Source organism: Apis laboriosa, unplaced genomic scaffold, assembly GCF_014066325.1.
Source record: "Apis laboriosa isolate Shangri-la unplaced genomic scaffold, ASM1406632v1 scaffold9_cov152, whole genome shotgun sequence".
In the NCBI taxonomy this organism is placed as follows: Eukaryota; Metazoa; Arthropoda; class Insecta; order Hymenoptera; family Apidae; genus Apis; species Apis laboriosa.
Window position 1 is genome coordinate 4,729,390 of NW_025224966.1, and position 19,185 is coordinate 4,748,574.

At 37.1% G+C, this 19,185-nt stretch overlaps 1 protein-coding gene across 2 annotated transcripts in view; it reads left to right on the forward strand.

Annotated features, from left to right (window-relative positions):
• LOC122719717 (cell wall protein DAN4-like) overlaps positions 1 to 18,054 on the forward strand; it is a 123,372-nt gene extending 105,318 nt beyond the window's left edge. For both annotated transcript variants that reach the window (XM_043945784.1, XM_043945782.1), the window contains one exon: positions 13,808 to 18,054. In XM_043945784.1, the coding sequence (XP_043801719.1) occupies positions 13,916 to 15,691 (1,776 nt within the window). In that variant the 5' untranslated portion in view covers positions 13,808 to 13,915 and the 3' untranslated portion in view covers positions 15,692 to 18,054. The remainder of the gene's footprint in view (positions 1 to 13,807) is intronic.
• Positions 18,055 to 19,185: the final 1,131 nt, after the last annotated feature.

Here is a 19,185-nt window from a genome sequence, read left to right on the forward strand (position 1 = left end):
TCATCGATTTACCAAAACAAAAAAATAATACAATAATATTTTTTCATCTTTCATCTTCCCCCTTTTCTTTTTCAAAAAAAGAAAATTCTTTTTTCTCTTCAAGGAATAAAAATTCTTTCTTATAGAGGAGCCGGAACAGGGAGTCGTGGCGGATATTTACAAGGAACGACCCGGGGTGCCATTTGCGGTAACGAGACCCCCTCGGTTTCGATAAAAGAATCACGCACGTCCGCCAACGTCCTTGTGCTCCTCGCGTGCACGCAACCGCCTTCACATCTCAATTAAACGTTTCTTTAAAAACTGGCAGCCGTACGAATCACTTTGCAGCTCGTGAACGAAGGAAATAAAGAGGGAGGTTAGGTTCTCAGTTACCTTTGTTTCTTGCTCGCGTACAGAAGAGGGCGCGCGAGCGTTACGCGAATTAATTTCGAGGACCTTGACAGATAAATAAACGTGATGCTGTTTCACGGTACGACGTCGCTTTTATTCGTATCCCCTTGCGTTTTCGTTAATTAAAACGATCCATTCTTCGAAAAAGAACGCGAGGAACTTGCGTTAATTTGTTGGAAAATGTTTTGTCGGATAATTAATTCGATCGCTACGGTGCAATCGTTTTGGAGATAATAGGGAGATAAATTTGTTTTCATGAATGTATATTCGGATAATTAATTTAGAAAAATTGAATTTATGATTGGAAGTAAAATAATTCTCGAACGTGGGTGATTTTAAATTATTTTTTAAAAATTTTCAAATTTCGAATATTTTCTATTATACTATAAATATTTGTATCTATTTTTTTTTTTTAAGTTTTTTTTTTATTTTTGTTACTCCCAAAACTATTCAATATATAATAAATTTTCTTGTTGATATAATGGAATTTACACGGCGGTGCTAAGCCTTTCACAATCGTATAATCGGAAACTGCGTCAAGAGTGGCACAGGACACACAGGGTTCACGTTTCTCCTGTGTGAGTTTCTACACTCGAGTAAATAAGCACGCGTAAAGTGTTCTCTTGCTCTGCTTTTCTGACGTAACATAGCAAGGCCGCAATAAGAAATTGTTCACTACGACCTGTTCGTCGCCGTGATACCGTGATAGCTGGAAACAATCGATTTCATAATAAATAATTTTTCACGCCTTTTTACAGTATTAATAGAACGTAAAACAAAGTAAGAGTGTCGAACGAAAACACTTATTGCATCCTTCTTCAATTCTTTTCTTTTCTATTTTTAATTCTAATAATTTCAACTCTACAAGTTCAAAACAAATGACGAAGAAGAAGAAAGTAGACTTCCTTCGTAGCCATGAAGCGTAACACTTGGCTTAATATGCAAAAAAAAATCGTCCGGTTGACATTATGTGTTTTATTAGCATATAAATTATCGATAAGAGGTTCGCATAAAACCGAACAACATTTATCATTGTAACCACAATTTTCTTCGAGAATCATAGTGGAATAATAATTATTCACGATCATTATAACGTTAAAAAAAGAAATAAATAAATAATCTCGAGGTAATAAGTTTTACAATTAATCTTTATGAGAGGGAGAAGATCTATAAATACATGTATTAACGATAATTTATACATATCCCTTAAGTTAATTTCCGCGTTCCGCTATTCTTTTTTATTTCCATTCGTATATTCGAGCAAGAGTAAATTTCGAGTAAGAAACTTTTCCACCTGTTACTGATTCTCTTCGGTCATTTTGTCAATTTGTCGTTTTTCGTGTAAGTTTCGCTTCACGGAAGCGAATTACCATACATTAGCCGATACGTTTAAAATTGTTTCGCTCGGATAATCGTTATAAATTATGGGCATCGAATTATGCCCACTATTGTTAGACATTCGTCACAGTAAAGTTTAAAGTTTTTTTTTACGCATACGCACGAAGTGCGTAAGTAGGATGTTTATCGAGATTATACGTGTAACGTAGTATTTTTGCGATAATATACGATGCCTTGTAATAATCGAAGGGCCTTTGTCCGTGAATAATAATTCTAATTTTTTTTCCTTCCCCCTCCTCCCCTCCGTATTCTTTTTTTAGTTAAAATTATTCATTTTTCAATATCATTTGATGTTTTTTTTTTTTTAAATAATCGGTGTATGAAATATAAATACTCGTTTAGATTGTAACAGTCGAGATAAATTATAAATTCTTGCGGAACCTGTTGCCGCATTATGAGAACTCGCTAGAATAATTAACAATAACTGACTTTTAATAATACTTTTTTACGATAGTATTTTATTTTCCATTCCTTGCCTCGCTTTTTAATAACTTTTAACAAAATATTGTCATCAAATACAAATACTACAAATATTTTTTCCTTCTCTTAAAAAAGAAAATAAAACAAATAACTTGCCAAAAAAAAGATTATGATCTATATAAATACAGCATAGATATATCTTATCCTCGTACATTTTCTCGCAATTTCATCGTCCAATAGTAATAGTTGTATTGAAAAAAATTGTTTATACGAAAAAAACTTCTTCTTTTCAGTCGCGAGATCGGGGACCAATCGTTTATCTTCGTTCCACGTTCCTTCGTTGATAAACAAACGGCTCTGGTTATAAGGCTCTCATTACATCCATATTTCGCGCAACAAAGTCGTACACGCGTATCGAGGCCACGCGATTTATCGAGCTCTCCTTCGAGCCCGAATGTAACGCGAAACCGTATCGCGAGCAATTACTTGATGAGTCTATAACACCTTGTAATCAACCCGTCCCGTGTTGCCCGATCGTGTGACTGATTAATTGCGAATTTCTTTATTATTTCATTGAAACGCCGCAAGGAATCGATGGCTCCTGTTTTATGCGAGCGAGATTTATAGGTCCCCTTTGAGGAAAAAAAAAGAAAAAGATTTTTTTCTTCGATCGTCGTTGATGCAAAGCGCGATATTAAAATACGAATAGAGGAAATTGAAGTTTGCGAAAGTGGAACGAGTTTTGTATTAATTTTTTTAATTAACAATTGGTGGTATAAATTTGATTATATAATGTATAATGCATACTCGTGCAAGGAAACATTGAGAAAAATTCAAGGGTCCTACAATAAATAAATAATGGTACTTCTTTCTTTTCCTCTTCGCTCACAAACAGTGGAATGTTCTCGAAAAACGTGGAGGAAAAGGAAAATTAAGAAGATTTATAGAAAGACGCTTTATAAAAGCCCTCTTTATATTCTCGTATTCAAATTACAGAGAGTTAAACCTTAAAAAGAGGCAGAAATCCGTCATTTTTCATCCTTTAATTATTACGAAACATTAAATTTCTGGCGCCAGCCGATCAAAAATCGTCGTAATCGTCACCGCCACTGTCGAACCTCCGCATTTGAATAATCCAAACGTTTGCCCACGCACAAGGAAGTCATTAGGATCTCGTGGCGCCTCTCTCAATCATCGATCCTGAACACCTTCGGTCTAATAAACGAAATCCGTTACTTTCCTAAGAAGAAATCGAAACGGCCGGTTCGCGTGTCCGCGTTCGATCCGGCTCGTTCGTTTGGTTCGTGACCTCGCGCGATTATCCAATACCGTAGAAAGAATGTAACACGTAAACGATTTCATCTCTGCTGCGTGTTTAACGGGCGAGGAGCGAGGGTTGAGCGATCGTATCTACTCTCGGTTCTCGTTTCGTGAAACGAAAATAGATGGACCGAGGAGGTGTTCCGTCGCTTCGACGATGTTCGACGATCCCTTCCCCCGTTCGTTCCTCGACACACTTCGAGCGACCTTTGCGATGCCTGGGCGAAAGGTCACGCGACCCCTTCGTTCGATCACGTTTTTTTTCGTTTTCGTTTTGATCGATGCCTCGTTCCAGCGTGGGCGTTGACATTGACTGCTGCGGTTTCCATCAGGAATGTTTGCACAGAGGAGGTTTGGGTGTCGATAAGTCGCGGATATTTGCGAGGATGGAGGTGTTTCGTAATGCGCAACTTTGAAAATTTTTTTATTCCTTCCTCGATTTGTTATTTCTTACAGAAAGATAATAATAGATGTTATCGTATGAGATATAATTTTGTGTAATTTACAGATTATTTTTCTGTATCTATTAGTTAATATTATTTAGTAGTAATTTTTTTTTTCCGTTCTATTCTTCGTTGTGAGAGGGATTAATGAATAAATTTGATGAGAGTTATTTGGCACGAGTCAAAAATTATCCAAATATGATTAAATCTCTAATTAGAGAATTCGTCGAGTCCAGATTCTCTTGAGTAATAGAATTCATGATATATTTTTATTTGGAATTTATTTCTTATAGTTCGAATTTTTTCGTGAGTCTTGACTTTGAGTGACTCAACTTCTTTGTTCAACTCCTTCGAAAAATGCAATAAATCCACTTTAGATATACTTTAGATATTACTTTATCGATCAAGGGAGAAGAGGATTATATTAAATGGAAAATTTGTTTCATTTAAAAAATAAATAGAGCGTAGCTAAAAGTTGCTTTCCTGTTTGACTATATAAAGCACGGTTGCTCACCTTACGTAAATTATATAGAACTGGAGTGTGGGAGGACTGAAACATTTATTACGGTGTCCCCGAGTACGAAATTACGCCACTGTGCATTGTGTAAGCATTGCTGGGCATACGCATGCTAGTTAAACTTTCGCTGGCGAGACATTGGAAAAAAAGAGAGAGAGAGAGAGAAAAAAAAAGAAAAAACAGAAAGAAAAGAAAAAAAAAAAAAGAAACTGACCCTTACCTTTTTTTCTCAATACCGACTCTTGTCTCTGAATACAGGCAGCTCGAAGGATTTGCAAATTTGCGAACTTCCAGTGTATTTGCATATATTTAATCCTCGATTGACTGCATTATGATCGGGTCATTTCAGACATTTTGAACGAAACAATTCTGTTAAAGTATATTTTAACTCTGTTACGATCTTCGAATTCTTTTTTTTTTTTTTTTTCTTTTTTTATTCAGTCTCGATCTTGTCCCGAGAGAAGAAAAAAAAATTGCTTATGCTTTCGATAAAAACTTCCATATTATCCGTAATTTTGTAAAATGTATAATTGACAATTGGTTCGGAAATATATTTTGAGGTAATTTCACCGTAAATAAAGATAGGTTACGATTATATTATATTATATTGTAATTATATAAATTTATTTCAGGGGACGCAATCATCCACTTCCGCCATCCAAGGATTAATTATAAATCGTATCGTGTATCGTATCGAAATTTTGAAAAAAAAAGAAAAAGTTCGAATAATGGCTTTGGCCTTGATTTCGAAAATTAACTAAAAAATTAAATCGATTGTAATTAAACTAAATATCGCATTGATGGCAAGTCAATTAGTATATATGATCGTATGAGAGCTTTTTGATACGGATATTAAATTATAATAATAAAACCTAATTGGCTATAGTCGCCACTCAATACATGTTTATAAATATATATATATGCATACTTTTTATCGCATTTTCCATGGATGTTTAATTACTGTTTGCGTGTTCTTATTGCTTATATGCATCTCATACTACATTCTTTAACGAACACATTATTATTACAAATGTAATAATGTATAGATATAAATATAAGTGAGTACATTCCATAAATATATAATCAAGCTTACTAAAAATTTATGTAATTGAACACGGGCAATAATTTAAAAGTTCATATTTTAATTTCTTTTTGTCAATTATTTATGATAAGAATACGTTCCTCCGCGATTATAAATATATTTTTACGAAAATTTAAATTCGAAAAATTAAAATTCAAAATTTAACAACACTGATTAAGCTGCACTATGTTATTTACATTTACAAGAATTTATGTTACAATTCCATTAGATATTTGTTGCAACGTTGCAGACGATGTACATCGTCTCGTTACAATTCCTCCGTAAATAAAAAGAAAAAAAGGAACAATAAACTTTCTGCCCTCTTCTTACATCACGTTCGAGTAGCAACAATTTCGAGGAGTTGCTCAACTTCATGGATTGTTGCTGCACGATAATTTGCCAGGACGTTTGCATAAGCGGTGTAAGAGAATATGAAAGAGCTTTATATCGATCGGGGTGTTCATTTGAAGGAGCGTGATTAGTTTCGCCCGATCATAATTCCATGGATTTTTTCTTAAAGTGGCGTGGGAATGATCATGAGAATGGCGTGCGATCACCGTGCAAATCGAGGAAATTGCTATTGTTACGGTGAAGAGACGCTTATTAATTAATTGTTAAACAACCGTGAGCGTGCCAAAGAGGAAAATCTCTGCTATTGTTAGGCAGATACATCAGAACGAGTGTCCTTTCCTTGATTACTTTCGTGAACTTCAAGGATGCGAAGCTATTTACGATGATAACGTAATACGCACGATGAATTATCTTTGTTGCCTGGTGAAAAAAAAATTGAGCGAGAGAGTAAGATTGTTGAAAGAAGATGTAAAATTGTTGCTAGCAATCAGTCGTTGGATTCTTGCTTATGTAAAGTATGAGTTATTTTTAAAATAGAATACTCTCGAGTTGTGATAAGATTGTTTGGAAGTTTTCTTGATGAGAGATTAATTTTCTATTAAAGGAAGAAAAAGATCTTAAAATTTATTTTCTTCCAAAACTAAGAAATTTTTATTCTCATTTCTATATTTCAAAAATTACTTTTTATTAATATATTTCTCGTTTCTATTCTAAACTCGAATCTTAACTCGAATATCTGAAAATTTATTTTTTTCCAAAAAATTGAGAATTTCTTTCAAATTCTAAATCTAAATATTTCAAAGATTACTTTTCTTTGAAACTAAGGATTAATATCAAAACAATCAGTTTAAAAAAGGGGAAAAAAAAATTTTGTGAAAAAGAATTAATCAATTTACTCGTGGAGGTCGTAAGATTTCCGATGGGAATATCCAAAAACAGATGATGGCCTTGATGGGGAGAGACATGCATCGTCATCGGTACGATCTGGAAGAGAGGAACGACCGATACGAAACGAGATCGAAGCAGCGTAAATCGAAGCTGTCAGGACAAAAGCGTTCGTTGACAGACAGTACGTCTCTGAAGAAAGACAATTAGTCTTAATGGAAAAAAGACCGGCTTACATTGGGGCAAACGGGTTGGACAGGCTGTGTGTGCGTAAAGAATATATCAGATTGTGCGTAGTGATGGGATCAAGTTCAATATGTGCTCACGAATTCAAATAAACTCCAATTACGATTAAATATAATTGGTGTTATTGTGTTATGGATTAAAACAACCCAAAGGGAAGATTATTCTATTTAAATTACTTGCAAATATATATTTATCTATTTGTTAAAAAAAAAAAAAAATTATCAGAGATAAAATTTCAATTCGAACAAATGTATTAAAGCATTCTTGGCGACAGGTTTTAAGGATTAAATGAAATGTGCTGCCATCTATTCTATCTCGTTCTAATTCAAAATAGATCTCTTTTACGATTCAAGATTCGAATCTATAAGAATTGTACTTCATCCCATCACTAGCCTTGTGTAGGTACGCACTCTTGTAAGCTCCTCACCACACCCACTCGCAACCTTGATTGGTCTCCCTTGCAGATTCCTTAGAACTTGATATATTTGTGTTACTTATTCGTCACGGATATATCTTTTGAATGATTCAACCACGTGCTTTATATCTACCAACGATTCAACTCGATTCAACCAGAATAATGAAATAGTACACGTACACGTGTTTATTTCTCTTCGTTCGAAAAATACGTTGACGCGTCGAATGGCGGAAAAAATGACAAGATTGATGCTCCCTTTAAGTTAGGTTACCTCGAGGATAAAAATCTTGCCCCCTTGACTTAAACTTAAACAATTTTTAGTTGTCTCTCGTTTTGACAGAATGTAAAATGGAGACACGCAGTTACGCTTTGCGCTGAGTTCTTGAGTAATTAGGATAATTGAAGTAAGCAGACTTTAGAGAAACGTATCTTGTAAGTATATCGAGCAAAGTCTTGTAAGTCGTATTCATAACGCTCGTTATTCCACCACGTTTTTGATCGAGATAAAAATTTGGAAGATTTATTTCAATTTTATCGAATTCGTAATTTGTTACCTGGATCACGAAATTAATTTCGTTCGTTGCCATGGAATTGAGTCTGTGTGCTTAGAAAAAAAAATATTTAAAAATTGAAATTCTGAAATAAAGATGACAGTGATTAAAGCGACTTGATTAACGGCTCACATTTAACAATATACTCAATTCCGCGATTCCTTTGCGATACGTTTGCTATTTAAAATGGCAGCCACACCTGCGTGGAATCGTCAATTCATATTCTTCATTGATATCATTCGTTTGCGTTTTAATTATGTTATTGGATACGATTGCATCAACAACGATACAATGCCTAGAAGCGATCGATACCCTCGGATGTTCCTTTCCGTCGATTAATTTTAGGACGTCGTAATGTCTGTGCACGGTTTAATGGCGTACAGCGGTAGAAACGATGTATCTCATTATTTAATGTCGCCTTTCAGAAAAGAGTTAATGAGTTCTTAAATACTAGCTTGTCGAATCGAATCTTATGCAATATTTATGGGGATCAGTTTGTACCGTTTGCTTGTTACATTAATCGTGTTTTTGAGTACCTTATCTTTTTAAACGTGTAATCGATCGAACAAGAATTGCGTAATATCGTTATAATATTTTACACGGATTCGATATTTTTCGAGAAAGTTTAAATTTTTAAAAATTTCTTTCGCTGCAAGAAAAATTTCTTAAAATATTCCAGATAAATTTCAAGATGGCTGAAACGATATCTCATCGAGAAGAGAGGATTGCGTCTATCACTATCAATAAATCGATATTTTTCGAGAAAGTTTAAATTTTTAAAAATTTCTTTCGCTGCAAGAAAAATTTCTTAAAATATTCCAGATAAATTTCAAAATGACTGAAACGATATCTCATCGGGAAGAGAGGATTGCGTCTATCACTATCAATAAATCTAACATCTAATCTAATCATATCGTGTAACGTTCGCTGTCCAGCTCGCTCAGCTCATTCGCATCCTCTCGAAAAATCACGATTCTTGGACGGTGACGAGGCCTGGCTTTAAAATGGCCGCACCTGCATATACTGTTTATAACGCAATGATATATCCGCTCGATCTGGTCCAATGTTTGTCCGCTCTCGGAACCCACGCAAATTCCGCTATTCACGCTTAACCTCTTAATCACGCGCGTGCATCCTTAACGAAGCCGTTCTTATCGATAATAATTAAAATGCTTCATCATTCAACGAGTCAATGAACGAAATTCGCTTCGTAACGTGAACAGGTTGATTCATCGCTCAAANAAATTTCTTAAAATATTCCAGATAAATTTCAAGATGGCTGAAACGATATCTCATCGGGAAGAGAGGATTGCGTCTATCACTATCAATAAATCTAACATCTAATCTAATCATATCGTGTAACGTTCGCTGTCCAGCTCGCTCAGCTCATTCGCATCCTCTCGAAAAATCACGATTCTTGGACGGTGACGAGGCCTGGCTTTAAAATGGCCGCACCTGCATATACTGTTTATAACGCAATGATATATCCGCTCGATCTGGTCCAATGTTTGTCCGCTCTCGGAACCCACGCAAATTCCGCTATTCACGCTTAACCTCTTAATCACGCGCGTGCATCCTTAACGAAGCCGTTCTTATCGATAATAATTAAAATGCTTCATCATTCAACGAGTCAATGAACGAAATTCGCTTCGTAACGTGAACAGGTTGATTCATCGCTCAAATATATACGATAATGCAACAGGAGTGCGTTTACCTTCGAACACTTGTCAGTGACGTAACGTTAATTACATCTGATTACGGTGTGACAAGCGTGTCACCCAGTCGAAATTGATCACAGGCAAAATTTTTGGATTTTTGGATTCTCTGCGAGTTGCAAGTTCAAGGTTACATACTCGCTTTCAATTTAATTAAAATCGTTTAATTATTCGAAATTTTTAATTTCTAAACTTGCTTTAATAAGTATACAATTAACGTGTGAGATATGTACAAGTAAATTTTGGAAAAAATATTTGGAAAGAACTGTAATAAAGATATTTACAAAATTCATTCAAAATTACAAAAGAAATTATACTAGATTATACCGAAATTATAAATATTCCGATGCACAATGGCGCACAATTCCAATAACTAAACACTTACGAAATGACATTTATGATATTTCGTGTACATTTCTCGGAACATTGAGTCATCGAATCTAATAAAGTCGTTCATATCATTGTACTATTTTCAAAGTTCGTTCCATTTTCCATGTGATCCGAACATTGCGCGAGATGTCACAACTTATTACACCCGTATCATCCACCATTCTCATAGCAAGAACGGTATTCTTACTTGTCACACTGTCACTTGCAACGATACAAATCGTTCTGTCTCTTCGTGAATTACATTCGTTAGCAACCGGTTATTCCTTTATCACGATTCCGTCTCGAACTTCTATTAATACATACATATATATGTATATATACAAAGTTATATGTATATATACAAAGTTTTAGTCGACAAATATAATAACAAGTATTCGTATTCTATTCGCCACGATCGAACGAGCCTCTTCGTAATATCGAACGCGACATTGACAAAGCGTAAATATTACTCTCTTAAAACTTTATCGAAAACTTTATCTTTCAAATTAAAATGATCGTAGAATGAAAATTTATCATATTCTTCTTTAATTAAACGATATTAATAAATTCGATAAAATGCTCGATTGAATCCGATCCTTCTATCCCTTCATATTCGCATATTTCATACAATGAACGTGCAACAGAAACGCTAGACATCTGCAGGGAATAAGTGGGCGAACCGAATGACCTCATCCGAGGTGTCTACACGACACTGCTTACATACGTGTTCTCCTTTCAACAGGAAATCGTTCTAGACCAGTCTTGGCTGTACGCTGTATACGGCCACTTTATAAATCGAGTAAATATCTCCGTTTGTACTTGCGTTTTCGCGTCCATCCGATTTATGGAAACAATTCGATTATAATGATTTCCTTCAAAATATCATAAGAAAATAAATACAAATATATATATGCAAAAGATAGAAAAATTTTGTCAAATTTTCTGCTACTCCAAAATGGCATAACACTAATTTTTTTTAAATAATATAAAATACGATTGTAAAACGTACATTTTTATCCTTTCATCGAAATTCACGAATTAAAGATCCATAAGGAAAATCACATTCGCAATCTTCTTCGTATCTAAAAAAAAAAAAAGAGAAACAAGAGAAATTTAAACAAATTTCAAGTTCTTCCAAAGATACGTGATTTTTTTTTCTTTTTTTCTTTTTCACGAATATTTCTCGCGAATCGATCGAATCGCTTTTAATATCGTTTCGAATCGTTTATTCGGAGGGGGGGAATGACGCAATGGCGGCGACCTTCCGCGGGATTGCAAAAATTTCAATTCAGAGCGTTTTACGGCGGATCGACGAGCAAAATCGTGGCGAGGAGGTCTCGACCTTTTTAAATTATTAACGATCCGGGTATCCCGGGCTTTTGTGCCGTGGATAAATATTTTTACGCTTCCCTCGCCCTCTCCCTTTCCCTCCATCCACCGTTCTCTCCGGGAATCGCGTAATAACGATATAAATTAAGACTTTATACCCGTATATAGAAAGCGAGCGATCCGTGAATTCGGTGTTTTGGATCATTGTGCGACGGGGATTTCGCGGATTTTAACGGTGTTTTTATCGTGAGGTAGCGGACAATGTCGGGTCTGAACGTGGTGAACCTTGAAAAGAAGAACAAGCGACGACCGGTTTACGACCGTTTAAGGACAATTAAGAACATGAAACGGGGTTTTGAAACGTAGAATCAAGGATTTTTTAGGAGGGGAGGAAGGAGAATTTTTATATCTCATTACTTGGAATTTTTCATCATGAAAGTGTCAAGTGTCTATATTTGAGTTTAAAAATTGATTGTGATTTGTGATTCGAAGAAGATATATTATTGCGTGTTTGTGAATACGTAATTAAGTTTCGCGCAAAGCGAAAGTGAAACTGATAATTGCATTATTTTTACTATTTTTGCTATTTTTACGAGCTGAACCGGCGAAGAATGTCCCTTGAAATTTCAATAATCAAAGTCATTCTGTAAATGTACTCGATTACCTTAATCTACAACTTGTTTGAACGCTGATGAATATCCGATCGAAACAGTGAACGCTGATTTTAATTTCACTCACACCTGTTGTAAGCACGTGATTCTCGTATTTCCGTATCCAGAAGGTAGAAGGGAGTAAGACGAAAGATATTACGAGCCTAAAAGATACAAAAGTTTCTTATTAAGAATTCGTTTGAGAAAAATCCACGTCCTTGAATAATAAATTGATCTTCGACATCATACGTTACTTACATTACGATTATTCGTTACTACATGCAAATGAGAAATAAAACGAAGATATAAAAATATAACATCGCATAGCTTAACTTAATTAAATTCGAATACGAATTTAAATGCATCGAGTTTTATTAAAAACTTCCCCAACTTTTATCACTAACCCATTATTCGAATTTAAAAGTAATTCTAGAAATATTCGAATTCTTATCGCTCCAAATTATTATTCACGCGAAAGAAGTGATACAAGTATATCCCTTTTTTTTTTTTTAGAAAAGAAAACGTTCACTTTTGATGAAGAGGGGTGTCGAAGGCCGCCACTTTTTTCAACCAAGCTAGGAAATGAGGTGTTCGTGAAAGATAATAAGGTGACGACTAGGTGGAACACGAGTCAAAGCTCCTCCCCTCGTGCCATAAGCTGCCTTCCCCTCCCCTTTCGCGGCCTTAACGTAATTTATAAATTGATAGGATGCACCTGGCGTGACCTTCGTGTGTCGAGCAAAGCGAGTTGGCGCTTTATCGTTGGGCGCGAGAATTGAAAAAATGAACGCGATTCCCGACATGCGTCCTCGGCTCGTAAAGTACTTGCGAACTTGTTCACCGATCCCACGTGGCTTTAATGGACTCGCCAACTTCGGTTCGTCCAACTTCAACATTTTACAGATACTCGAAAGCATGCGCGATGCTTATCTCGATGGAACGATAGCAAGCTTTTCTTCGAACGATCCCACTGTCTTTCTGAATTCACGACTCTTGCGCGTTCCGTATAGATAACGTTTGACTTCGTGCAACTTGGCTCGTTGTTGTATTCCCCTCCGTATCCTGAATCCCGAATTCTCAGTATTTTATGTATTTTAGCGTCGATATATTTATTTTACAAAAATAAACTTGTCTAATATTAAAATTAAATAATTAATGCAGTAACGAGTAACGCATTTTATATGCATGATATTATCCAAAAAGTTGTACTTTAATTGTAAGAATAAACGAAGGAAGAATTTTAAAGAATGCAAGGTGAAAAATTAAGCTAATGCTCTCGTATAACGCGGTTAAGGAAAATTTGGAAAATAGAAATGAAGTTTTTTTTAAAAAAAATATAAGAAAAATAAAAGAATGCCATTTGAACATTCAAAAGACGAACATCGGAAGAAATAAATATATGGATAAATATATATTATATATGCTTAGTAGTTAATGATTCTGTGGCGCTAGTATCGCGTCACAAATTTTATTCTTAATTTTAAACAATTGTGATAGTGATCGTAATATTTGAAAAAAAAAATTGAAAACAATGTTTTTCTTATCTTTACAAAATAATCAAATTCTCATCCATATATTCATCTCGTAGATATTAAATATCACTAATTACACAATAAAAAAAAAACATGAATCAAAAATAATTCCGTCTCAATTAAACAAGAATTAATTTACACTGCACGAATTTTCTTCCCGAATTTCACTGAACCAGAAAACAAACAATTTTCCAGGTACTGCTGAAGGCGGCACTGGTATGGGACGAAGTACACGGCGCTCCAGCGAAGAGGAACGACATACTCGCGGGCACGGAATTCCTGTCCGTTTTCATAAACGGCGCCATGGCGACACCACCGCAGCGGCGCAGAGGTTTCAGACGCGGAGGACAGCCGGCCTCGTCAGGAGACAGCGCGACAGCGGAATCTCATCAGCACGAGGCGTCGATTTACCGAATATCGCGCAATCCCGGGAACAGACAGGTGGTCCCAAGAGCGAGGAACACAAGCGGCCGTGAGGAGGTGGTTCGATTCTATCCCATAAGTCACAAAACGTTGGAGAACAGGCAGCAGAATCTGGCGTCGTTGATCGACGAGTTGACCACCACCGGCGACATATCCTCGACGAGGCTTGCTCCCCAGAGTTCGATCAGCGCGACGACGACAGCCACGTCGACAGCCGCTATGCGAGAGAAATCGAGGACGAACGCGACGACGGCGAGCGTCAACTCGACCAACAAAGGGGTCGTAGGTCGGCAAAAGGTTATAGGCGTCAGCGTGACGTCCACCGTCGAGGCCACGCCGTACAAGGTCAGGGTGGAACATTACGACAATACGGACGCGACGGTCGTCTCGAGGCCTCCGAGCTCCATCTCAATCTCGTCCAAAGACGTTACGAAGGAGACGAGGAATGGCACGACGAGGGCTTCCACGACCACGAGGACCACGACCGCGAGAACAACGTCGACTACGATCAGCGCGACAACCACGACCACCGTCCTTTCCACGAGGACGACCACGACTACCACGACCACGACCACACCGTCGTCCTCCAGCTTCGTCACGGAGGATCTTAGCAACATCGTGTCCGAGTCGAATAGGAGCGAGTTTTCCGTGGACGAGGGATCGCCGAGCACCAGTTGGCGATCAGCCAATCATCAGAGCTCGATCACGCCTGGCCCGCTCGCCAAACACACCCCGTCGTTCGGCCAACATCGAAAGACGAACGGCACCACTGGAAGAAGCGCTTCCTCCACGATCATCCTGCCAACCGAGGACAACTACGAATTGCCCGAGGAGAGCGAGGAGCCTAAAGAGCCGAGCGAGGAGCCCGTAGAGGTGCAATCGGAACGGTACCAGGCGGTGCAAGGGCGGAAGGCAGGCAGACACTTCGACGCTTCCCACTACAATCGACCGAGCAACAAGATGTACGGCCAATCGTCGAAGGGCTACAACAAATCACCACGACCGTACAGCGAGCCGGCCAAGTCCTACAGCGAGCCGGCCAAAGTGTACAGCGAGCCTGAGAAAGTGTACGGGGAGCCGGCCAAGGTGTACAGCGAGCCGGCCAAGGTTTACAGCGAGCCGGCCAAAGTGTACGGTGAACCTGCCAAGGTGTACAGCGAGCCTGCCAAGGTCTACAGCGAGCCTGAAAAGGTGTACTCCGAACCGTCGAAAGTCTACTCGGAGCCTGCCAAGGTATACTCTGAACCCGCCAAAGTGTACTCTCAACCGGCCAAGGTGTACAGCGAGCCTAGCAAGCTCTACGATTCCGAGGGTCACCCGTTGAATCGGCAGGGGGAACCTGACGAGCAGAATTACGAGGTGGACGAGTCGGTGAGCGTGAGCAGCAATGGAAACGTGCACGGGCCCCAGATGATGCTCACCGAGCCCTCGAACGCCTCCGAGGTGGAGGATGGCCACAAAGTGGGCTACGTGGTCGAGGGTAGGAATTACAGGAAGTACAGAGTCGAGGAGAGGACTCCGGATGGCTTCATCGTTGGGGAATACGGGGTCGTGAGCCACGACGATGGCTCCTTGAGGGGTGTCAGGTACACTGCGGACGGTACCATCAACCCTCGGTTAATTTACGACGCGCTGATGAAATTTCTGGCCCTGTGAAAGGTGAAGAGGTGTGGAAACAGATGTGGACACGGAAGTGTAGGACGAGGGAGGTACGGAGTCGACGACGTGTCGCGTGGCTTTTGTCGAAATCGACGACGAGACAGAGCGATGGCCACTTTTTAATCGTGATTTTAATCGAATCGGGAGGTAATCTAGCGATTGTTCAAATTCTAAGGTGAAATTGAATATTTCATGAATATGAAATGTGTCTATGTGTTTCTATTTGTGTATTCATCGTATCGCCATTGTCGAAGACGATATTGCGTAAGACCGAGAAATTCAATGTCATAGCAAGGATAAAACGAACGATTAAACGAGCTTCACGAACAAGCGAACGAAAACTTGGATTCGTTAGGCGCGGATGGTTATCTTTGGTCGGTCGTCACAGGCTCCGTCGTTTCTGAGGTCTAAGGAAAAGGTCACAGCGATTCTCCGCTGACTTGGCTGATCGAGTCTTTCGTCAGAGAGTTGAAATTATAAAGAATACCAATTTAAACATTATTATTCGTCGCTCGTTAAAGTTAAAATGTACAACGCGATAATGGACACTGATTATTTTCCTTTCGATATGTATAAATCGGTATATTTATTTTTATTTCAATTTCCCAACCTGTAATAGTATCAAAAATTTAAGAAAAGAACATAAATACTCTATAAGAATCTCAATTTCGATTGCATAAAGCAATGTGCATATCATCTTTTCTTATAGAATTAAATTAAAAATTTGATTTCACATAAATATCGATATATTTGTATATTGAAGATTGGTATATCTATATTTCACAAATATATTAATTAATATCTTCTCATGGAAAACAACTGTATATTTTAATTATTCGTTTAAAAACATTGAATCGTGTGATACTTCGTACATATTATTCTTCGAAAATCAATTTTATCGTCATTATCAATGCCATTACGTTATAAAAACAATAATTCAATTCGCTGTCTCGTCCAAAGCGACGCGATTAAGTCGACGGTAAACGAAAACGACTGATTCTTTCGCTCTTGCCAACGCAACTGCCTCAACCGATTAATATTTAAGAATGGCCTTCCACCAGGAAATCTCGCTGGTGTCTGGCGTCGGTGTCCACTCTTTTATGACAGGAAGGAAAAGATAGTCGCTGGACGATTCGATCGGGCGAAATGCGTGATATTCGAAGCGAAACAATTCTCGTTGCGAAACAAAAGTACGCTTCCCTTTCGATGGCGAAAGCGATACCTAACCTAACTTTTGTGCGCGCGCTCGCCTCCTCGATGGCCTTTGAGAAGCCTCTCGAGCGGCAATTTCTTTTCCCTTCTTTCGTCTAGCGATTCGAAAACTCCTCGATCGTGGCGCCACCACGTAGTTGCGTAAATTTTTGTGATCGCGTTAATCGCGCAAGCGTGTTTTCTTTCTCTCGAGATTTGTTAAAATTAGGAAGGTGGTGGTAGTGGTGATGGAGATACGACGCACGGTGTTTGGTGGTTCAGTCGATGATTGTTTATTGGTAAAGATATTTTTCGTACAATGATTTTTTTTTCTTTTTTTCATTTAATTCCAAAGTATTAACGCTAGAATTATGAAATTCCGAATCAATTCGAGAGCAGCTTCAGATTCTTTTTATTTAATTATTAGAAACAAGTGCGAGTGCTTCTAATCGTAAATCTAATTGTTTTTATATTCGTATTTTAACTTTAGTGTTTCAACTGTGTATAATGTATAAGTTCATAGTTGTAGCGTTAAGACGAAAAAAAAAATGTGGAGAAAATCTTAAAAATTGTACAATTTGTTAAATATAAAATATGATCGATATATAGAAGAGAATCGACTGAACGTATATGTCGCGTGCTTTCGTCACTACGACGCTTCTGTGATGAAAAAGCGGATCGAGAAGTCGCAGCTGCCCGGGCCTCCATTTTGGATTCACTCTTACCAAGTTAATTTAACACCTTTATCTCGATCGCCTGAAACTCGAAGGCTCCGCAGCTGCGGCCAAATTGCTGACTTGTCACGGCAGCGTCTCTGCGCACTTCTTTATAGGATTTATGTATCTATTGTGCTAAGCTCTTTAAAGACGTTCCCGCGTCATGGAAGTATCTCACTCGTCGAGAGAGCCGTATAAACGATAACGTTATTTTATTATTAGGGTTTTAAATAGCTCATTCTTCCTCATTACCTCAATCTTTGAGATAGTTCCTTCTGCCATTTAAATAACGTGTAATTCACTTTAAATTATAAAACACGATCTCGAACAGAATTGTTACTTCGAACGATCCGAATAAGACAATATTATAAAATATTTTTCGGACAAAAATTGTATTATATTATCTTGTATTATTTAGCGATAGATTTATATAGATTTTTAAATTTTATATGATATGAGAGATACGAAAAAATTCTTTAGAGAGATTTCTCTCAAATTAAATATAATGGTTGCAATAGTTTTTTTTTACACACGTTGCATATATTTATAAGATTTACGTATTTTGAATTATTTGATATCAAAAAGGTATCAAGAAGTTTTATATCAAAAAGATGAATTTTAATCCTATTTTAAAATCCTATTTTGATCGTTTTTTATTAATTAAGGAGTTTTATAAAGAAAATTACAAACAAATATTCAAATCGTTCGAGGGAAAAATCCTTGTCTTGATCTTTCGTTTTCGGGCACGTTCGCTCGAAACTTTTCCGATCGACCACGGAAAAGGGAATCTCGAAGCGGACGTGAGGTCTGTTCGCGTGGAATCGATGAAACTCGTTCGCTCGAATGTTGCTCATCCTCGTAGGTTTAAGTTGCGCGTTCATCGTCTCTATTTTATTATGTGTAAGAGATAAAGTATTCTGATATTAGTTACACGTGATACCATTATGATTTAAGAAAACTGTCTCTCTTTAACGTTAGGCGTTGCAACGATAAGTCTAATGTTTATTATTAAAATATTATAGCGCTGTGCAACCATTGTCATTTCGTCGAATACAACTTTGTAATAAATTCCATTGTCATAATATTTTTTTTTTTCTTTTTGTGATCCGATTTACTTTAACCTTTTAGATAGAAATTGCGAGTTAATTAAATTATCAATAACACTTAACAATTTGATTTATAAATTTTTACAAATTGTATATTCCTTTAATTTTGCACCTTTATTTTTTTTTTATTCCATCCAAAAATATAAAATAAAATAACAATCATAAAATCATCTACTCAAACGTACCTAAAGAAAACATTCAGTTTTACTTAAATCGTTAAAAGTGACGATCGATAAATCAATTTTATCGTTTAAAATTATCCCATCTTTCGTATTAATATCTTTTCTTTGAGAATCTCAAACTGTCTCAATAAATATAGGAAATACTTTGGGAAGAAATTACGTCGTAAAACACCACGTCGAAGAATTTAAATTCCCATTTATAAAGCATCTATATTTTTTAACCTCACTCTTGTTAATTTTTCACCATTATCGAGATACATATGGACTTTTACAAACACGTTTGCGACATACCCAAA